We start from the raw sequence: 20366 nt of genomic DNA on the forward strand, positions 1-20366 counted from the left end.
AGTTAAATTTACTAAAATGACCTATCTTATATGCTAGGCAAGCATGTTGATGACACACACAGTTGAAGAACCTCAACTGTTGCTTAAGAGAATTCCCGAAGTTTCAATATGTGACAATTCTTACTACTAGCATGTTTGGTCAATATGCAAAAAATAGAAAGTATTTTTTTTTAAAGTAATTTAGGTGAGAAGTAATTTATGTTTAACTAATTAATTTAAAAAATACTTCTGAATAACAATTACTGTTTGATCAAGCTTTTAAAAATTGTTTCTAAGTGTATTTTTCTCAAAAGTGCTTTTGGAGAGAAACTATTTTTTTTCTACTTTTTCAAAACTGCCTCTGCTTCTTCTCAAAAGTTTTTTTTTCTTTCTAAAAGCTTGACCAAATACTTCGACTTAAAAAAAAAAAAGGCACTTTTTTTTGTTGAAAAAAATATTTTTTGAAAAAAAAAATACTTTTAACTTTGAGAAACTTGACCAAAAAGGCTATAACACACTTTCAAAAAGTAAGCTTAGGTCTTATCGTTCAAGAGCAGAGTCCTCTCCTCTGTATTAATCCTCATACATTACAATTGTCAATCGTTAATTGATTTACGCCATCTTCAACCCAAGAAAGCTTTGTAATTTATGGTTAAAATTGTGCTCACTTGCCACTTTCCGGCCTTGTCTATGAAAATAGTCATTGTTGTGACGTTTCAAATTCTACAAGTGAATTTTATACTCTATAATTCAATTATATAGGTCAAAGTTTTCTCTAGTTTTTCCTTAGTGATTCTTCCATCCTAATTTATATAGCGGTATTTTAATTTCGAGAATCAAATAAACTTTTTTTGGTAATATTTTTTTATATGTCTTTTCGATATTTTAAATTATTAATTATTCCGATACATAGTAATCTTTATGTAATTTTCAGATATATAAATTTATTCCAAAAAAATACATAAAGGTTTTATTTTTAAATTTAATTAAAATTAAAAGATTTGACACTCAAAATATGAATTGTGCTATACAAATTGGACGTATAACTATAATACAAGACAACTAAAGGGAAAGAAAGAAAAAAAGAAAAAAAGAAAAAGCATTATCTCTTTTTTAATTCTCCCTTCCCTAATTTCCGAACAAAATAGAACCAAAAAAAAAGAAAAAAGAAAAAGAGAAACACCATCCCTTTAATTATCCTTCATTTCCCTTTCCCTCCACTCCAAACAGAGAATTAATTAAATCAGTGGGCAGCTACTATAAGAACACAACATTACATGCACCGCGTCTCTTTCCTTTCTCTCTTCCATTTCTGTTTAATTTTCTAATCATCGTTTTCACCCTTAATTTAAAAAGTAGTAAAATTCCAGTATTTGAGAAGTAACCAGAATGGAAAAATTCGATTGGAGATACGTCACGTTGTTCGTGCTTATACTTGTTTGGAGTGTAAATGGGGGAATTGAAGGAGTGATCAAAGTGAATTATAAATTTTCCGGGTCGGAAAGGAATTTACGTGCCCTAAAAGCTCATGATGAAATGCGCCACCTCAGAATCCTCGCCGGCATTGACCTTCCTATCGGCGGCATTGGCCGTCCTGATTCCGTCGGGTCTGCTTTTCCTTTTTACTCCGGTTTATTATTAAATTGGGTATATGCGTGTAATTCTGACTATATATGCATATGTATATAGAGTTTAAGTTATACATACTGCGAATTCTTACTATCATATCACCTTTACCTCGGTGTTATCAAAGGCGCGCTTAAACAAAACATGTTGAGCGCTTCACCTCGCTTAATGGGTACTTCAGTGTTGTCATCAAGGCTCTAAGACATACTTTTCCTAAAAACGAGCGTAATCCGGAAGATGCGACACTAAACAGTTTGATATTTCACTTTATCGTAAATTTTCTTCAATTTCTTTGTCCATATATTTGGTATTCATGATTATAGATATTAGCCTTGGACTACAGATACATATTTGTAGTTTTTCTCCATATGCGCCTTTCTTTATTAAAGCCCATGCTTTATTTGCGCTTAAAGCCCCAACAGACCTTAGAGCTTTTTTGCGCTTTTCGCATTTGATAACACTGCTTTACCTGTTGTAGCAGTTAACCTGCCTTATTTTCAAAATTATAAATCCCAAACTTTAAGGAAGCTTCAGTGATGGTGTATATAACTTAATCTTAGGTATATAAAGCAGTTAGCAATTAACCTGCCATTTTTTCGAAGTTAAAAATCCCAAATTTTAAGGGGTTTCGCTGACGGTGTATATAACTTAATCTCACATATATAAAGCAGTTGAAGCACGAGTATAAATATATGTATTTTGTGTACATGGTGTGGTACATTGTGCTGTAGTTGTACTTCTCTTATTTTGCAGTGTTTGAAACGATGCTTTCTGTATTGTTGGAAAAGAGCTGTAAAACATATAGTAGAGCTGTTGAGTGATTTAATATCTGTATCTCACCTTGTCACTATAAGCAGCTATTTACAGACAGGGGCAGATGTAGTATACAAGTTAAAAAATCCACTAAATTAGTTCAAATAATAGATTTCGAACCGAGTAAATCAAATGATCTGTGGTAGAATTTTGAACTTGAATCGATAAATTTCAAATCCTGAATCCGCCTGTGTATACATATCATCCGTTTTCTTATATGCGTCCCTGTGTGTTTATATATATATATATATATATATATGTATGTCGGTAGGTCTGCTTATTCTATTTGTGCATCATCCATGATAGAATACTGTTTATCAAAGTTTTGTTGTAGTAAAAGAGTTTGCGTGAATTATCAATTGGCTATGTTCTCAATGTCAGCTTTTGGCAAAGCCTATCATGTGCTGACTTAATAATTTCCAGAAGATGCTTAGATCTCGGCTAATTGGAGAATATTCTAAATTCCATGTTTGAATGATAAATTTAAGCTCATTACATTGTCAGTTAGTTTGTTTCATTATTTGGATAAATTGATGAAAATCTCTCTTCACGCAACTTTATGTGGCTTACAAACAATCAATTTTATATATGTTAAAATGACAGTTTGTTACCGTATGGAGTCAGTTTGTGCTGCTATTGAAATCATTTCCTGGATCTTTTGTTATTATAGGCTTTATTATGCTAAGATTGGGATTGGAACACCTCCAACTAATTATTATGTCCAAGTGGATACAGGAAGTGACATTATGTGGGTTAACTGCATTACGTGTCAAGAATGCCCCAGAAGAGGCTATCATGGTGTATGTTTCTTTTAAATACACACTGACATATGTGTATATGTATGTTTATGTTTTTATTTTGTGTCTATACATTTATTCTCAGTATATGAATTGCTCTTGAAAGTAAAACAATTCTTCGTTGATGCTCTATTCTGTCCTTTTTTATCTGAATTGTTTTTGGGCAGCTGGAGCTAACACTCTACAATCCAAGGGATTCTCTCACTGGTAAACTCATTGTTTGTGGTCACTCATTTTGCAAAGACATCGACAGAGGTTCAGTATCAGGCTGCTATGGTAATACTTCTTGTACTTATGGTCAAGTTTATGGAGATGGAAGCTATAGTAGGGGCTACTTTGTGGAGGATGTTGTCCAATATGATCAGGTGTCAGGTGATCTCCAAACTAAATCATCAAATGGGAGTGTTATTTTTGGGTAAGATGTATGTTATCTAACATGCGAGCGAAAGAATATTTCTGTAGCTCTTATAATCCTCAATCCAGCATTTGACTTGTTAAACATTTAATTTAACTAGGTGATCTTACATGATTCTCATGCTCGAAAAAATCCTTGAGAGTGCACTTCTTCCATCATTACAGCACTTGCAAATTTATGACCTTGCTGTATATTAATTTATCAAAATCCAATGAAACCGTTTCATCTGGAATTGGTTTTGCTTCCTCCTTTTGTCTATCTGATGAAGCTGAAGTTTCCAAGAGCATTTTCATTATTTCAGAAATCTAAAACTTTTAATTAGTTGGGGTCTGAGATGGTAGGTAGTTATGTAAGGGGAGCAGAAGTAAAAGGGAGTAAAAGTCAATTTCCTTTGTTTGGTCTGCTAGAAAGGTACGAAGGCAATGTAAAGTTGGATCCTGACCCTTCCACATTTTCTTTATAATATCATCCGACTTCATTACCCAATCCCTCTATAATTGGAAGGGAAGAATTAATGGATTAGGTAAAATTGTATTTGCCTATCTTCTAGTTGTACTGATAAACAAGGTGACAAGGATTGTTTTCATTATTCTATATATGTGTCTGGCAAGGGATTAACTTCATTGGGTAAGTAAATCAACTAGTCCATTTCTTCTTTGAACTAACATAAGGATAAAAGATATCTAGAATGGTCACAGCTTCTATAAGCTGCCTTTCCTCCATTGCCAGGTTTCAAGACCCAGACTGTTAGATATTTTGTGTTTTTTCTCCTTGCAATAAAATTTGTTACTTTTCTTCAATCTTTGAATCTTGTAGCCTTTCGCCAAAATTATTTATTTTAAATCTAAAGGCCCCAAACAAATAAAAGCTTCCATTTGGGCTCTTGTTCATGGTCAATGATTTGCGACTGCCACTGAGCCAACTACATTTGTTTGTTTCTCATTTGGTTCCAATAATTATGCGTTAGTTGAGCCAAGCTCTGGTGACACCATTATCTTTTATTCCGTTTGTTGTTATTCTTTCTCTTTTCTTTCTTGGATAAGTTTATTGATGTTTTCCCTTGTATTCTCGGAGGTGTGGTGCTTCACAATCTGGGGATCTGAATTCCTCTGATGAAGCTCTTGATGGGGTTCTTGGATTTGGGAAATCAAATTCATCCATGCTTTCCCAGCTGGCTTCATCTGGAAGAGTGACGAAAAAGTTTGCACACTGCTTAGATGGTGTGAATGGTGGTGGTATTTTTGCCATTGGGGATGTTGTGCAACCAAAAGTAAACATGACTCCTTTGGTACCTAATCAGTATGTAAATTTTCCACTAGAATATGAAGCTTTTGATTAGCTTGTGGTTGAGAAAATTGTAATGATTTAAATACTTTAAATTGTCTTTATTCTTAGGCCACATTACAATGTCAATATGAAGGCAGTTGAAGTTGGTTATCAGTTTCTAAACCTGTCTGTTGATGTACGTATGAATGGAGAGGACAATGGAGTAATAATTGATAGTGGAACAACATTGGCTTATCTTCCTGAGGTGATTTATGGCCCACTAGTGAAAAAGGTAGTTTGCTACTATAGTTCGTTTAGTCTTTTTGGAGGCCACTTAATTGAATCAGAAATAGATATAAATGTTTGTACCTAAAATAATTGACATGTTTGTATTTCTTCACTTCTGCCAGATATTCTCCTGGCAACCTGATCTGAAATTGCGTACAATTCGTGATGAGTATACATGCTTTGAATACTCTGGAAGGTATGGAGCATACTGAGCACTCATCTCTTTACGCATTCTGTAAGTGCATGACGTTACGTTGTCTTTCTAACTTGTGGTTTCTTCTTTATTTCATCATGTTACTCTTTCAATTTCTCAATCAACATCCTTAAGAAGGATAACTTAGCTGCTGCTTTGTGCTTCAAGCGTGTTTATTCTGAAGCAGTGGCAATTGGATTCTAAAGTGCCATCATGCTATCAGTTATACTCTAATTCCCAAGATGTTGTTCGCAAGAGGTGGAATACGATGGCTAATTCTATCTCAAGATGAACTGAAAATTGATAAATGCATTGATTCAAATTCTTGTATCAAACAACAACAACAACAACAACAACAACAACAACAACCCAGTATAATCCCACTAGTGGGGTCTGGGGAGGGTAGTGTGTACGCAAACCTTACCCCTACCCTGGGGTAGAGAGGCTGTTTCCGATAGACCCTCGGCTCCCTCCCTCCAAGAACTCCCCACCTTGCTCTTGGGGTGACTCGAACTCACAACCTTTTAGTTGAAAATGGAGGGTGCTCACCACTAGAGCAACCCACTCTTGTATCAAACTAGTGGAAATAAAATGAGGTTGAGCAATTTGCACTGATTCATGTGACGCCTAGCATAATGTGCATGATAATTCAAGATTAGCAATGTAATATATGTCAAAAGAATCAGAAGTCCTTTATTATACTGACTTGGAACCTATAAAAGACTAGCAATCAAGTTACTAGAATAACTGTCAATTTGGCTTTGCAATAAAGTTATTTCAATGGTGGTGTTTGGTATGATGATGATCATTATGCGGGATAAAGATCTTAGAGCATGTAAAGCAGTTGTGCTCTCTGTTTATTCTGTCTTGTTCCAGTTGTAAAGATCATGGTTTTAGCAACACATATTTCACTAATTTTGCATCCATGCCTTGGATTTGAACCTAGCCCAACATAGTCTTTTGCTTGGAAAGTATTCCTACAAAACCAAACTTTTTGAATGTTGGTTTTATTACAGACTACCACTACTAGTCAGAATTAGTGAACTGATTAGTTTGGCAACTATGTGAAGTAAAACAGCTATGGAAATTTACTTTCTGATATATTGGTCCACTTGAATATGAAGACGCTTAACTTATGGTGCGGGTATTTAACTAGTTGCCTTAAAAAATTTGCTAGTAAACTTATCAAAAGAAAAAACAGAATGAGAAAGATTATCTTATACGGGGGATTTGTTTCCGGTGGAGGTCCACGTGGAGGAATGAACTTTGTAAGCGTCACAATTCCTTGCCTCTTTTATTCCCTTTTTATGGAAACTATTTTTCTTGAGATGTTTCTCTTATGATTCTTGTATTTTACAACTATTTTTAGTTCTCCAGGTAAAAAGATGTCCAAATGCAATAACTTTTGCCTCTAACTATTGCAGTGTTAATGATGGATTCCCTCAAGTCACTTTTCATTTTGAAAATTCTCTTTCTTTAAGAGTTAGACCCCGCGAGTATCTATTCCCATATGTAAGTATGTTTTTTCACGAGTTAGTTTTAACTCTCAGTATTGTTTTGCTTAGCCTTGTGGTTTTGAGCTTTTTGGTCTTATGTAATATGAATTTGTCAAATTATCACATAAGGTTAGTAGTGTCGGACCATTGACCACTCTTATAAATTGCTTGAACTTGGAGGGTGGAATGTGAATTGTTTCATAATTGTGTAATTTTCGAAGAGTAGATGAGTTCTGATTACTTCTGCTGTGAATTAGGTGGCAACTCCCCTTTTGTCGTTAGAACTATTTCAGCTACATGATATGTGAGATATCTGAGTGGATTTGTTTGTTATCAGACCTGTTGAGATTTTTGTTATTTAAGATGAAATAGTCTTAAAATGAGGGTGAATGGGAAATAGAGGGAAAAATGAAATTTTTGAGTAAAATTTTAAGTTTTCCCCTCTTGACAATGAGACATTGTCCCATATTGGAAGAGGAAAAGATTTTTGGTGGGTATATATATAATTGCTCTTCTTGTAGCTCTTAAAGAGTTAAGAAGAAAGCAAGCCTCGCGCCGTCGTCGTCGCTTGCTCTGCTCGGCCTCGGCTTCGGCTTCGGCTTCGGCTTCGGATTCGGCTTCGGCTTCGGATTCGGTTTTGGACCAAATTTATTTGTTAATAGTAAATATTAACGTAAGATTATCCGCATTTGTAACGGATATGTTCCAATCCGTGTATTGACCACCAGCTGTAATAGCAGCCGCCTAATGCTCTTCCCACCATGGCCAAGTGCTTGCTCCACAAACAAGCTAGTGCATGCTCCACCATGGAGGGTGGAGGGTCGTTCATCTTCAAAGCTGACTGCTATAAATATGTGCAGCAGCTGTTGAAGAAAGAGACACCAAACTGAAAACGCTCAACTTTGGCTATACATTGCACTCCTTCCTCTCAGCATTTCCATACGATTTTCTGAGTTTCTACTCCTTTGTTCTGCATTGTTTTAACTTCAAACAAAGCAACTGTAAGTGTGATTTGCTACTGAACTTTGTGTTCGCTGAAACACTGGGGTTTGAAGTACCGCTACACCAGTGTGTGATTCGTTCTATCCTGGGAGGAAATAATCCATAACCTTGGGTACTAGGAGGGGATTAAATTCCTTAAGGAAACACTGTGAATTCAGTGGGCTCGAATTAATTACTGTTTCATTACGATAACTTATATTTCCCAGAATTATTATTTACAAATACAGCAATATTGGCGGGACTAACAATCTTAAGGAATTTAATATTTATTTCTGTATTTGTGTTATTCTTATTATTCTGCAAACTAAAACCTTTGTGGTTTTGTGTACTCCCGTTTTGGAGAGTAAAGCCTTCGTGGCGTTTTGTTGGAGATTAAAATCTACGTGATTTTTACTCCAGTTTGAAAACGTTTATTAAACGTTTGTTTGTGTCATTCTTTTATAGAAAAAATGACGACTGAAAACGAAAACCAAGCTGTTCCGACGGTGACTGACAACGCATCGACAAGCCGAACACCGGCGTTGGCACCGGTAGAAAAACCCGGAAAATTTTCCGGGATTGATTTCAAGCGCTGGCAGCAGAAGATGTTCTTCTACTTAACTACGTTATGTCTACAGAAGTTCATCAAGGAAGATGTTCCTGATCTGCCAGATAAAACTCCAGAGAATGAATGCTTTGTCGTGATTGAAGCGTGGAAGCATTCTAATTTTTTATGCAAGAATTATATTCTTAGCGGACTGGATGATAATCTGTATAATGTATACAGTAGCGTGGAGACGTCAAAAGAATTGTGGAATGCGCTTGAAAAGAAATATAAAACTGAAGATGCCGGGATGAAGAAATTCGTTGCCGCAAAATTTTTGGACTACAAAATGGTAGATAGCAAGTCTGTTATTACCCAAGTCCAGGAATTGCAAGTGATTATTCATGATCTACTTGCTGAAGGTCTTGTCATCAATGAAGCATTCCAAGTAGCAGCAATGATTGAGAAGTTGCCTCCGTTGTGGAAGGACTTCAAAAATTATTTGAAACACAAACGAAAGGAAATGTCCCTTGAAGATCTCATTGTTCGGTTGAGAATCGAAGAGGACAATAAAGCTGCTGAAAGGAGAGGCCGTGGAAATTCAACAATAATGGGAGCAAATATTGTTGAAGCTAACAAAAAGAGGAAGAAGGCTTCTGGTCCGAAATACAACCCAAGCAAGAAGCGGTTCAGTGGAAACTGCTACAACTGTGGGAAAACCGGACACAAATCTACGGAGTGTCGTGCTCCGAAGAAAGACAAGAAAAGGGGTCAAGCAAACATGGTAGTAAAGCATGATGATGTTGATAACTTGTGTGCCATGCTTTCTGAATGTAACTTGGTGGGAAATCCTAAATAGTAGTGGTTTGATTCTGGAGCCACTCGCCATGTTTGTGCAGTTAGAGAAGCTTTTGCTACTTATGCTCCTGTTAGACCCGGAGAGACAGTTTATATGGGAAATGCTTCAACAACAAAAGTTGAAGGATATGGGAAGATATTTCTGAAAATGACTTCTGGCAAGGTCATGACTTTGAACAATGTCCTTCATGTTCCCGAAATGAGAAAGAATTTAGTCTCTACTGGACTTCTTGTTAAGCACGGTTTTAAGTGCGTTTTTGTGTCCGACAAGGTTGTCATAAGTAAGAATGAAATATTTGTAGGAAAAGGTTACTTCATCGAGGGTCTTTTCAATCTGAATGTAATGGTTGTGAAAAACAATAATAATATTTCAGCTTCTTCTTACTTACTTGAGTCAAATGATTTATGGCATGTACGTTTGGGTCATGTCAATTATAAAACCTTGCGGAAAATGATTAACTTGGAAGTACTGCCTAAGTTTGAATGCGAAAAAACAAAATGTCAAACATGTGTGGAATCTAAGTATGTTAAACATCCTTATAAGTCAGTTGAAAGGAATTCAAATCCTTTAGACTTAATTCACACAGATATTTGTGACATGAAGTCAATACCATCTTGCGGTGGAAAGAAGTATTTCATAACTTTTATTGACGATGGTACTCGATATTGCTATGTTTACTTAGTGAATAGTAAAGATGAAGCAATAGACGCATTCAGGCAATACAAAAATGAAATTGAAACGCAACTTAACAAGAAAGTAAAAATGATAAGGAGTGATAGGGGTGGTGAATATAAATCTCCTTTTGAAGAAATATGTTTAGAATATGGAATTATTCATCAAACAACAGCCCCTTACACGCCCCAATCTAATGGGATTACGGAAAGAAAGAATCGCACATTAAAGGAGATGATGAACGCGTTGTTGATAAGTTCTGGTTTGCCACAGAACTTGTGGGGGGAAGCCATTCTTACGGCTAATCGAATATTAAATCGAGTGCCCCATAGCAAAACACAATCCATTCCATATGAAAAATGGAAAGGAAGGAAGCCCAACTTGAATTATTTTAAAGTGTGGGGGTGTTTGGCAAAAGTGCAAGTTCCTAAACCCAAAAGGGTAAATATAGGACCGAAAACCGTTGATTGTGTTTTCATAGGATATGCGACAAATAGTAAAGCATATCGATTTCTGGTTCATAAATCAGAAAATCCCGACATTCATAATAATACGGTTATAGAATCAGATAATGCTGAGCTCTTTGAAAATATATATCCGTATAAAAAGGAATATGAGTCGTTTGGTGAAGGATCTAAACGATTTCGGGAAGAAACAAAAGAAAGTATATGTAATCAGGAGGATCCAAGACGTAGTAAACGTCAAAGAACGTCTACTTCATTTAGATCAGATTTTGTGACTTTCTTATTGGAGAATGAGCCTCAAACATTTAAAGAAGCTATGACTTCTTCCGAATCATTGTTTTGGAAAGAGGCAGTCAATAGTGAAATAGAATCCATATTGAACAACCATACATGGGAATTGGTTGATCTTCCTCCTGGAAATAAACCTTTGGGTTCTAAATGAATTTTTAAGAGAAAAATCAAAGATGATGGCACTATTGATAAATTCAAGGCAAGACTCGTAGTCAAAGGGTATAGACAACGAGAAGGTCTAGACTACTTTGATACATACTCTCCAGTTACAAGAATTACGTCCATACGGATGTTAGTAGCATTAGCTGCAGTGTATGGTCTTGAAATTCATCAAATGGATGTTAAGACGGCCTTCTTAAATGGAGAGTTGGAGGAAGAAATTTACATGGAACAACCTGAAGGGTTTGTGGTTCCAGGTAAAGAAAAGAAGGTATGTAGACTTGTTAAGTCTCTTTACGGACTAAAACAAGCACCCAAACAATGGCATGCGAAATTTGACCAAACAATGTTGTCAAATGGTTTTAAGATAAATGAATGTGATAAATGTGTGTACATTAAAAATGTTCCAAATCACATAGTCATTGTTTGCCTATATGTGGATGATATGCTGATAATGAGTAATGACATTGCCAACATAAATGCTACTAAGCGTATGCTCAATAGCAAGTTTGATATGAAAGACTTGGGAGTTGCTGATTTAATTCTGGGAATTAAGATCCATAAGAGTCCTCAAGGTCTGGCATTGTCACAATCTCATTATATTAAGACAGTACTTGAAAAATTCAAGCACTTGAGCTTTAAAGTTGCAAAGACTCCAATTGACGTGAATCTTGTATTAGCAAAGAATAAAGGCCAAAGCATATCACAATTGGATTATGCTCGTGTGTTGGGATGCTTAATGTATATCATGAATTGTACACGACCAGATATAGCTTGTGCTATAAGTAAAGTGAGTCGATATACGAGCAATCCAGGCCAATCTCATTGGATGGCAATGAAACGAGTTTTGGGATATTTAGAACTTACCCAGAACTTTGACTTGCACTACAGTAAATTCCCTACGGTGATTGAGGGATACTGTGATGCAAATTGGATCACCGGTTCAACTGATTCTAAGTCCACGAGTGGATATGTATTCACTATTGGTGGAGTAGCGGTATCTTGGAAGTCGTCCAAACAAACATGTATTGCCCGCTCTACAATGGAGGCTAAATTCATAGCCTTAGATAAAGCCGGTGAAGAAGTTGAATAGCTCCGGAATTTCTTGGAAGACATTCCATTTTGGTCCAAACCGTTGGCACCAATATGCATACATTGTGATAGTCAAGTGGCAATTGGAAGGGCTGGGAGCGTTATGTATAACGGTAAATCTCGTCATATACGACGAAGACATAAAACCGTTAGGCAATTACTCTCTAAAAGAATTATCACGATTGACTATGTAAAGTCAAGTGATAATGTGTCGGATCCACTTACAAAAGGCCTAACTAGAGAGGTAGTTGAGAAATCATCAAGGGGAATGGGGCTATGGCCGAGAACAAGTCATTGTGGCGGTAACTCTACCTAGAAGACTGGAGATCCCAAGATCTAGGTTCAAGGAGATCAAACAAAGTCATTAATGACGGTTCAACATTGTCAAATAAAATTTTAGTCCGTTCTCGTGATGAGACAATGTTCAGTACCAAGGATAAAGTATTAAGGCTTTTTAATGATTTCTAAATTTGATACGGGGTATATCAAATAGTGTATCTACAGGATGACACGTTTAGGAATCACCTATGTAAGTGTGAAGTGTTAGCCGCTTCAAGGAGAACTTTGTAAGGCCAGTTCTCTACGCACTTATGAAACCAGGCGGTGTTCATGGCTGAAACGAACACAACAATGAGAACCAAAGAACGGTTAAGGGTTGATTGTGTGACTTATGTTTGTCTAGGTATACACCAAAGATCGACGGTTCAAAGATATCAAATCTACCGATTGACCGAGTATATCCGACATAAGTTCACTACGGAAAGTTCAAAGGGAAACCTACTTATCCAGATGCGATTAATCCTTGCTTGCAGATCACACAGTTTTTTCCATGCATACTTCCGTGATATAGCCATTCCCCATTCATGTGGGGGATTGTTGAGGTTTTTGTTATTTAAGATGAAATAGTCTTAAAATGAGGGTGAATGGGAAATGGAGGAAAAAATAAAATTTTTGAGTAAAATTTTAAGTTTCTCCCTCTTGACAATGAGACATGTCCCATATTGGAAGAGGAAAAGATTTTTGGTGGGTATATATATAATTGCTCTTCTTGTAACTCTTAAAGAGTTAAGAAGAAAGCAAGCCTCGCGCCGTCGTCGTCGTCGCTCTGCTCGGCTCTGCTTCGGCTTCGGATTTGGATTTGGATTTGGTCAAATGATCGATTGATTGATTAATTTTTTGGACCAAATTTATTTGTTAATAGTAAATATTAACGTAAGATTATCCGCATTTGTAACGGATATGTTCCAATCCGTGTATTGACCACCAGCTGTAATAGCAGCCGCCTAATGCTCTTCCCACCATGGCCAAGTGCTTGCTCCACAAACAAGCTAGTGCATGCTCCATCATGGAGGGTGGAGGGTCATTCATCTTCAAAGCTGACTGCTATAAATATGTGCAGTAGCTGTTGAAGAAAGAGGCACCAAACTGAAAACGCTCAACTTTGGCTATACATTGCACTCCTTCCTCTCAGCATTTCCATATGATTTTCTGAGTTTCTACTCCTTTGTTCTGCATTGTTTTAACTTCAAACAAAGCAACTGTAAGTGTGATTTGCTATCGAACTTTGTGTTCGCTGAAACACTGGGGTTTGAAGTACCGCTACACCAGTGTGTGATTCGTTCTATCATGGGAGGAAATAATCCATAACCTTGGGTACTAGGAGGGGATTAAATTCCTTAAGGAAACACTGTGAATTCAGTGGGCTCGAATTAATTACTGTTTCATTACGATAACTTATATTTCCCAGAATTATTATTTACAAATACAGCAATATTGGCGGGACTAACAAGACCTTCTTTTCCCTTCTTAGGGTTGTAAACAAAAGTAAATAATATCTCAGATTTCTATATTTATATGAACTTGTCATAGCGTAAGCTGTCAATTGACTTTCTCAGAGAAAATATTCTATCTCCATCATCATGTTTGCTAAGTAAATGATGAGTATTAAAGGGAATTATTTCTATGCAGAATATCACATTTGCCAGTAGATCTGATTTCTGTATGCTCTTTTAGGAAGATTTATTTTGCATTGGATGGCAGAATAGTGGTACTCAATCAAGGGATAAATGGAACCTCACGCTTTTCGGAGGTATGTTTATCTGTTTCTTATTTTTGTAACTGCAAATGTCAAGACTACCATGCTATGTTTGAATGAGTATGTTTTTGATTTAGAATACATACATATCAAAATTAATGTATTTAGAGAAAATAGAGATCAGAAATCGCATTTGGACAGGAAAATGGTTTGTGAAGTGAATTTGAATTCTGCAGAAAAGTACTGCTTCTAAATCCAAACATAAGGTGGGAAAACGAAAAGCCGCGTGAAACGCAGGTAAAACCTGGCATATGGAAATAAAACTTAGAAATTCATTAGGAGTTTAAGTTATATAATATGAGCTACATTACAGGGCATTATAACAAACCATTCACAGCTACTAAAACTGAGAAATTTCCAGCTCCAGTATACATTTGACATGGCAAAATTTCCAGAAAATAGTTTACTGTTTATATCATTTACGATGGAGCTAGAAGTTTTGCATACTTAGTTGAGGTCTAATACGTTATAGTTGCCATCACCAGATTATGCACCCAAAATGAAACCTCCTAAGACCCAATTGTTACAAAATTTCCAACTGAGGGCATCATGTCTGCTGCATCCTATCACCAGTAAAGACACATAAGAGAGACATATCTGATCTACATGGTTTGGGAAGAGAGGCACTGTTTTCTTTTTCTTTTTTTGGGAGCGGGGTTACATCCTGTATTCATTCTGGATTGCGGGAGTTCAGTGCAGACTGGGATGGAGACAAGCAAGTTGAATGTGATGAGGGTGGCAGTCTTTACGAGCTCTAAGGAGTCATTTAAAAATACGTATAAGGACATAATCCATCAGGATTTAAGTCCGCATGTGAACTCTATTAATTCATTTTTACAGCTAAACAGGTAACGAGGATTTGGATATGAATTTGGAATCGTCTGAGAAATCCTTCCATCCAAATAGCCCTTGGATTTTCTGTCATAAGGCAACTTTGTATGATTTTCCTCTTAAATTGTGTAGTTGAAGAGTAAAGATCATAATCAATTATATGTTTGTCCTTTGCTGACTACTTTTTCCTCCTTTTTTCTTTAACTAAAATGAATCGGACAAACATATGGTTGAATCTCTGTGAATTGTGCACCCTTTGCTGTCTGTAATTATTTCTTCTTTAACTCCATTTTGTGACCTTTTTTATGAACTATTCGCACTAATATGATCTATCTCAGAGGCCCAAACCATCTGAAAGCCCACAAAATGATGGGGAATTTATGCTAGTTCATGTGTATGTGTGTATTTTTTTTTTTAATGAATTGGTATTTGCTGTAAAATTGAATCATTTCATTTACGGTAGCTGGCTAAGATTATGACTGCAATATCACTTGTTTGTTTCATGGTTTACACGACGTTCACAATAATTGAGTTGTGGAAATTCAACACCAGCATTTTAGAGATAAATTGCGACCTCTTGGAAGAAGTGGCAACTATTTATATCCAAACTACTGCTATTTTGTGAAAGAGGGGACTATATTTAAATAACTATTTGACACGACTATCTTTAAAAAATTAACCGACATTGTTCAGGGGCAACAACAACAACATACCCAATATTATACCACACCATGGGGTCTGAGGAGGGTAGTGTGCACGCAGACCTTACCCCTACCTTGTGAGGATAGAGAGGCTGTTTCCAATAGACCCTAGGCTGAGGAAATGACATTGTTCATGGGCGTGCTTTCTATTTGAGAAATGTGCATTTAGCACTCACGATAATAAGTGAGAGTGCTCTGCAACCTCGTTTTGTGATTTAATCCCAAATTCTCTCTCCAGCTCTTCTAAGTCTGTTAGAATTGGTCAATTACTGTGATAATAGTGATTAAAGTGCATCTGGATTGTTTCAATTACGTTGTATGTTTCCTTGGTTGGATTCTTTATCTTAAGGAACTTAAAGATTATTCTTTCATTATTGTCTCATTTTCTTCTAAAGTCTTGGAGGTATTCTGATGCTTGCAGATTTGGTACTCTCAAATAAGCTAGTCTTGTATGATCTTGAAAACCAGGCCATTGGTTGGACCGACTATAATTGTAAGTGTAGGTTATATCTGTTCGATATTTGCGCTATATTTTGGTACATTAGAATTAGATATTTTTGTTGTTCAATTCGTGTTACCCTTTGTTTTAATTTCAGCTGAATCTAGAGTGGCTCTACTGACCTAGATAAATGATCTATAATTTCATTGCAAAACTTTATATACTTATAAAGAAAGAAAAGAGCAGAAAATTTAGGAATGAATAGCTTGATTATTCCCTCAAGCATGTTAAATAGTGTTTACAAGTAATCCTAAAAAGCAAAAAAAGAATTCCGTTCCTACTTACACAATCATAGGGATTCGAGACCTTTCCCATAGTGAAAAGGAAACATTCCTAATTCTTATAATCTTCCTCAAGTTGGAGCGCACATATTGTATGCTCCTAACTTGCCGCAAATATACTCAATTCTGGAGCCACGCAGTGACTTTGTAAAAACATTTTCTAACTGGCTATTTGAGTTGACAAAAACCTGTTGCAACACACCCAAAGTCAATCTTTTGTTTGAAGCAATGTGCAGTGCAACTTGATTATCACAGATCAGTTACATTGGTGCATATCCCCACGTTAACCTTTTGATATGTGCCGAAGTGCTCGTCCAGTGTTTGAGTCATGACATCTTTTATATCTTTGGAAAGGTTTGATTCACTATTAACTCATCAAAAAATGTGTTTTGGTTGATTTCAGGCTCATCAAGCATTGAATTAAAAGACGAAATTACTGGATCAGTTCGTTTAGTAGGTGCTCACTCCCTGTCAAGTGGTTCTAGTTTGACAGCTCAAACGGCTCTAACAATATTCTTTTTGTTAGTAGTTCTGCTGCACAACTATCTATTCAACTGGTAAAATCTGGTCAGTATTAGCTTCTGGTGTACCTGAGACGAGAATTGTTCGTTTGACTGTGAAAATAACTTTTCAAAGTATTGATACAGCAGCTTGTGGCTGTCGACCGGGTGTGCATATTTTACATTCAGAATGGACTGCAAAAGCAAAGCTGAAATATAGAACAGATTAACAGAAAATTCCATTTTGTATGTAGCTGGCTTATGTTGCAAAATGCATACTGTAAGTAGAACTCTGGATATATTTTCTGTGTTCCGCTTGTTATAACACAAGTTTCTTGACGAATTAAATTGTCTTAATAGCTTTTTTGCTTTAAAAAAAAAGGGCAGCCTAGTGTACAAGGTATCCCGCATTCACGCAGGATCTGAGAAAGGGCCGCACCCCAAGGGGTGTGATGTAGACATCCTACCCTATTGCAAGCATTAGTGACTGCTTCTATGGCTCGAACCCGTGACCTATAGGTTAGACGGAGATAACTTTTCACTTCACAAGTATTAAAATATTTATCTGATATCTGCTTGTAGCAAAACTATATCTGTGATAAGCTTGTGAGATTACCTCATTTCCAGTTTACTGGAAGTTTACAAGGAACAGTAATACTAGAAATTCCTTCAAACGTTTTTTATTTTACAAGTCTCAAAACTTTTTCTATGAAATATTTCGAAGCTGTATGATGAGTTTGGTTTTGGTATCTTGTGCAAGTAGGAAAATACCAATACCTGAGTTTCCATTTAAATTTTTACGTCAAGTTTGTCCTGTGGTGAAATTTGTTTTTTTCCCCGTACAATATCTCAAACCAAACTGAGCGAGTTTTCTATGTGGTTGATGTTTTAAAATCTATTAGTATGTGGTAATATTCAAATAGAAACTGCATCTCTATCTTTACAAGATAGGGAGAAGAACTACATCCGATGGATCCACCAATTTTTAGGCCAATTAAAGTCCGTAATCCAAATCCAGAAAAATCATCATGTATATAAACACACGAAAAAATGGACCTAATCATTAATTCCTGTTTCGTGACCTTATGAACCTATGAAAATTCAAGTCAATCGGAGTCTGTCAATTTTTTTTACACAAAAAAGTGAATAATAAAAAATAATCAAAAATTCATATTGTATGACCCCGAAAATCCTAAAAAGAACCCGAAAGTAATGGCGATCCGATGAAATTGATCACTACGCCAGTTCATATGAACATACAAAAATTCAAGCCAATCGGAGTCCGCAAAAAAATAAAAAATCAAATTTTCGTGTGTTATAGTCCATGCCATTTGCATGAATACGGGAGACCAACGCCGAATCTCCTAAAATATTACGGGTCCATAAAAAAATGACCTAATGAACAATAGTCATTGTTTCACCATGATCGTTCCTCGATTTTTGGCGTTTTAGGGCCATAAAACAAGAATTCAGGACGATTCCCAAATTTTCGTGTGCTATATTCCGCGCCATCTACTTGAATTCGGGTGACCGACCCCGAATCTCCTAAAATTTTGCGGTCCCATAAAAAACGACCTAACAAACAATAGTCATCGCTTCGCCATGGCCACTCCTCATTTTTGGCGTTTTAAGGCCATAAAAGAGGAATTCAGGACTATTTTCAGACTTTCGTGTGCATAGTCCATGCCATCTGCATGAATTCTGGCAACCAGCCTAGAATCTCCTAAAATTTTGCAGGCCCATAAAAAATGACCTAATGAACAATATTAATCGCTTTGCCATGAACTTCCTCATTTTTTTGGCGTTTTAGAATCATAAAACAGGAATTCAAGATGATTCTCCCATTTCCGTGCGCTATAGTCCACGCCATCTGCATGAATTCGGGCGACTGGCCCCGAATCTCTTAAAATTTTGCGGGCCCATAAAAAAGTCCTAATGAACAATAGTCATGGCTTCTCCATGAATGTTCCACGTTTTTTACGTTTTACGGCAATTAAACATGAATACAGGACGATTCCTAGATTTTCATGTGATATAGTCCATGCCATCTGCATGAATTTGGGCGACCGGCCCTAAATCTCCTAAACTTTTGCAGGCTCATAAAAAAGACCTAATAAATAATAGTCATCGCTTCACCATGACCGTTTCTCGTTTTGTGGAGTTTTAGGGCCATAAAACAGGAATTCAGGACGATTCTAAGATCTACGTATGCTATATAGTCCACGCCATTTATATGAACTCGGGCGATCAGACTCGAATCTCCTAATTTTTTCGGGACCATCAATATCGGCCTAATGAATAATAGTCATCGTTTCGCCATGACCGTTCCTAGTTTTTGCGTTTAGGGCAATAAAATAGAAATTCAGGATGATTTTTAGATTTTCGTGTGCTATAGTCCACGCCATCTGCATGAATTCAGGTGACCGGTCTGAATCAACTAATATTTTGCGGGCCCGTAAAAAATGACCTTACGAATAATAGTTATCACTTTGCCTTGAGCGTTCTTCGTTTTTTGACGTTTTAGGGCCATAAAACAGAAATTCAAGACGATTTCCAGATTTTCGTGTGCTAGAGCCCGTTTGGATTGGCTTATTTTTAGGCTTTTAAACCAAAATAACTTTTAAGCCATTTTTTAGTGTTTGGATAAAGTAAAAAAAAAAAATGCTTTTAAGCACTTGTTTTTGAGCTAGAATGACAAAAACAAGCCAAAAGTTAGAATTCCTAACTTATTGGCTTATGCTTAAAAGTCACTTAAAAGAAGCTCATCCAAACGGGCTCATAGTCCACGCCATCTGCACGAATTCGGGCGTCCGACCCTAAATATCCTAAAATTATGCAGTCCCATAAAGAACGAACAATAGTCATTGTAACGACTCAGCCGGTCGTTTTGAGAATTTAAGTCCCGTCCGACGGCATAAGGCCCTAAGCAGCTTCATATTATATGTATTAACTTGCGTGTGTGGTTGAATTCGGTTACCGGATATCTCAGAGTGATTTGGGACACTTAGTCCCTAAAACGAAAGCTTAAGTCTTAGGATTTTGACCCTAGTCGGAACTATGTGAAGATGGCTCGGTAATGGAGTTTCATCGGTTCCATTAGCTCTGTTGGGTGATTTTAGACTTAGGAGCGTGTCCGGACTGTAAATCCGAGGTCTGTAGCTGATTTAGGCTTGAAATGGCGAAAGTTAAATTTTTGGAGATTTGGACCAGAAGTGAACTTTTTGATATCTGGGTCGGAATGCGATTCCGAGAGTTGGAACAGCTCTGTTATATTATTTGGGACTTGCCTGCAAAATTTGACGTCATTCCGGGTTGATTTGATAGGTTTCGGCACGGGTTTTAAAAGTTGAAAGATTTGAAATTTATAAGTTCGATTCATAGTGCGATGAGTACTTTCATCGTTAGTTGATGTGATTTGAGGGCTCGACTAAGTTCGTATGGTGTTTTAGGATTGGTTGGTATGTTTGGTTGAGGTCCCTGGGGCCTCGGGTGAGTTTCGGGTGCTTAACGGATTAAAAGTTTGA

At 36.6% G+C, this 20366-nt stretch overlaps 1 protein-coding gene across 5 annotated transcripts; it reads left to right on the plus strand.

The window, feature by feature from the left end:
- Positions 1–1078: 1078 nt before the first annotated feature.
- On the plus strand, positions 1079–17655 carry LOC104116876 (aspartic proteinase 36-like). Of its 5 annotated transcripts, none has more exons than XM_009627829.4 (11): positions 1081–1586; positions 3089–3218; positions 3383–3630; positions 4705–4929; positions 5026–5188; positions 5307–5380; positions 6802–6889; positions 13949–14024; positions 15984–16055; positions 16746–16909; positions 16990–17655. In XM_009627829.4, the coding sequence occupies exons 1-10, from the start codon at positions 1369–1371 to the stop codon at positions 16901–16903; spliced, it is 1452 nt and encodes a 483-aa protein (XP_009626124.1). In that variant the 5' UTR covers positions 1081–1368; the 3' UTR covers positions 16904–16909; positions 16990–17655. The 5 variants fall into 5 exon arrangements, with proteins under 5 accessions (XP_070058027.1, XP_033517371.1, XP_009626124.1 ...); XM_009627828.4 differs by having other exon boundaries at positions 16993–17655; XM_009627827.4 differs by having other exon boundaries at positions 1082–1586; positions 16746–17655.
- Positions 17656–20366: the final 2711 nt, after the last annotated feature.

This window comes from Nicotiana tomentosiformis, chromosome 5, assembly GCF_000390325.3.
Source record: "Nicotiana tomentosiformis chromosome 5, ASM39032v3, whole genome shotgun sequence".
In the NCBI taxonomy this organism is placed as follows: Eukaryota; Viridiplantae; Streptophyta; class Magnoliopsida; order Solanales; family Solanaceae; genus Nicotiana; species Nicotiana tomentosiformis.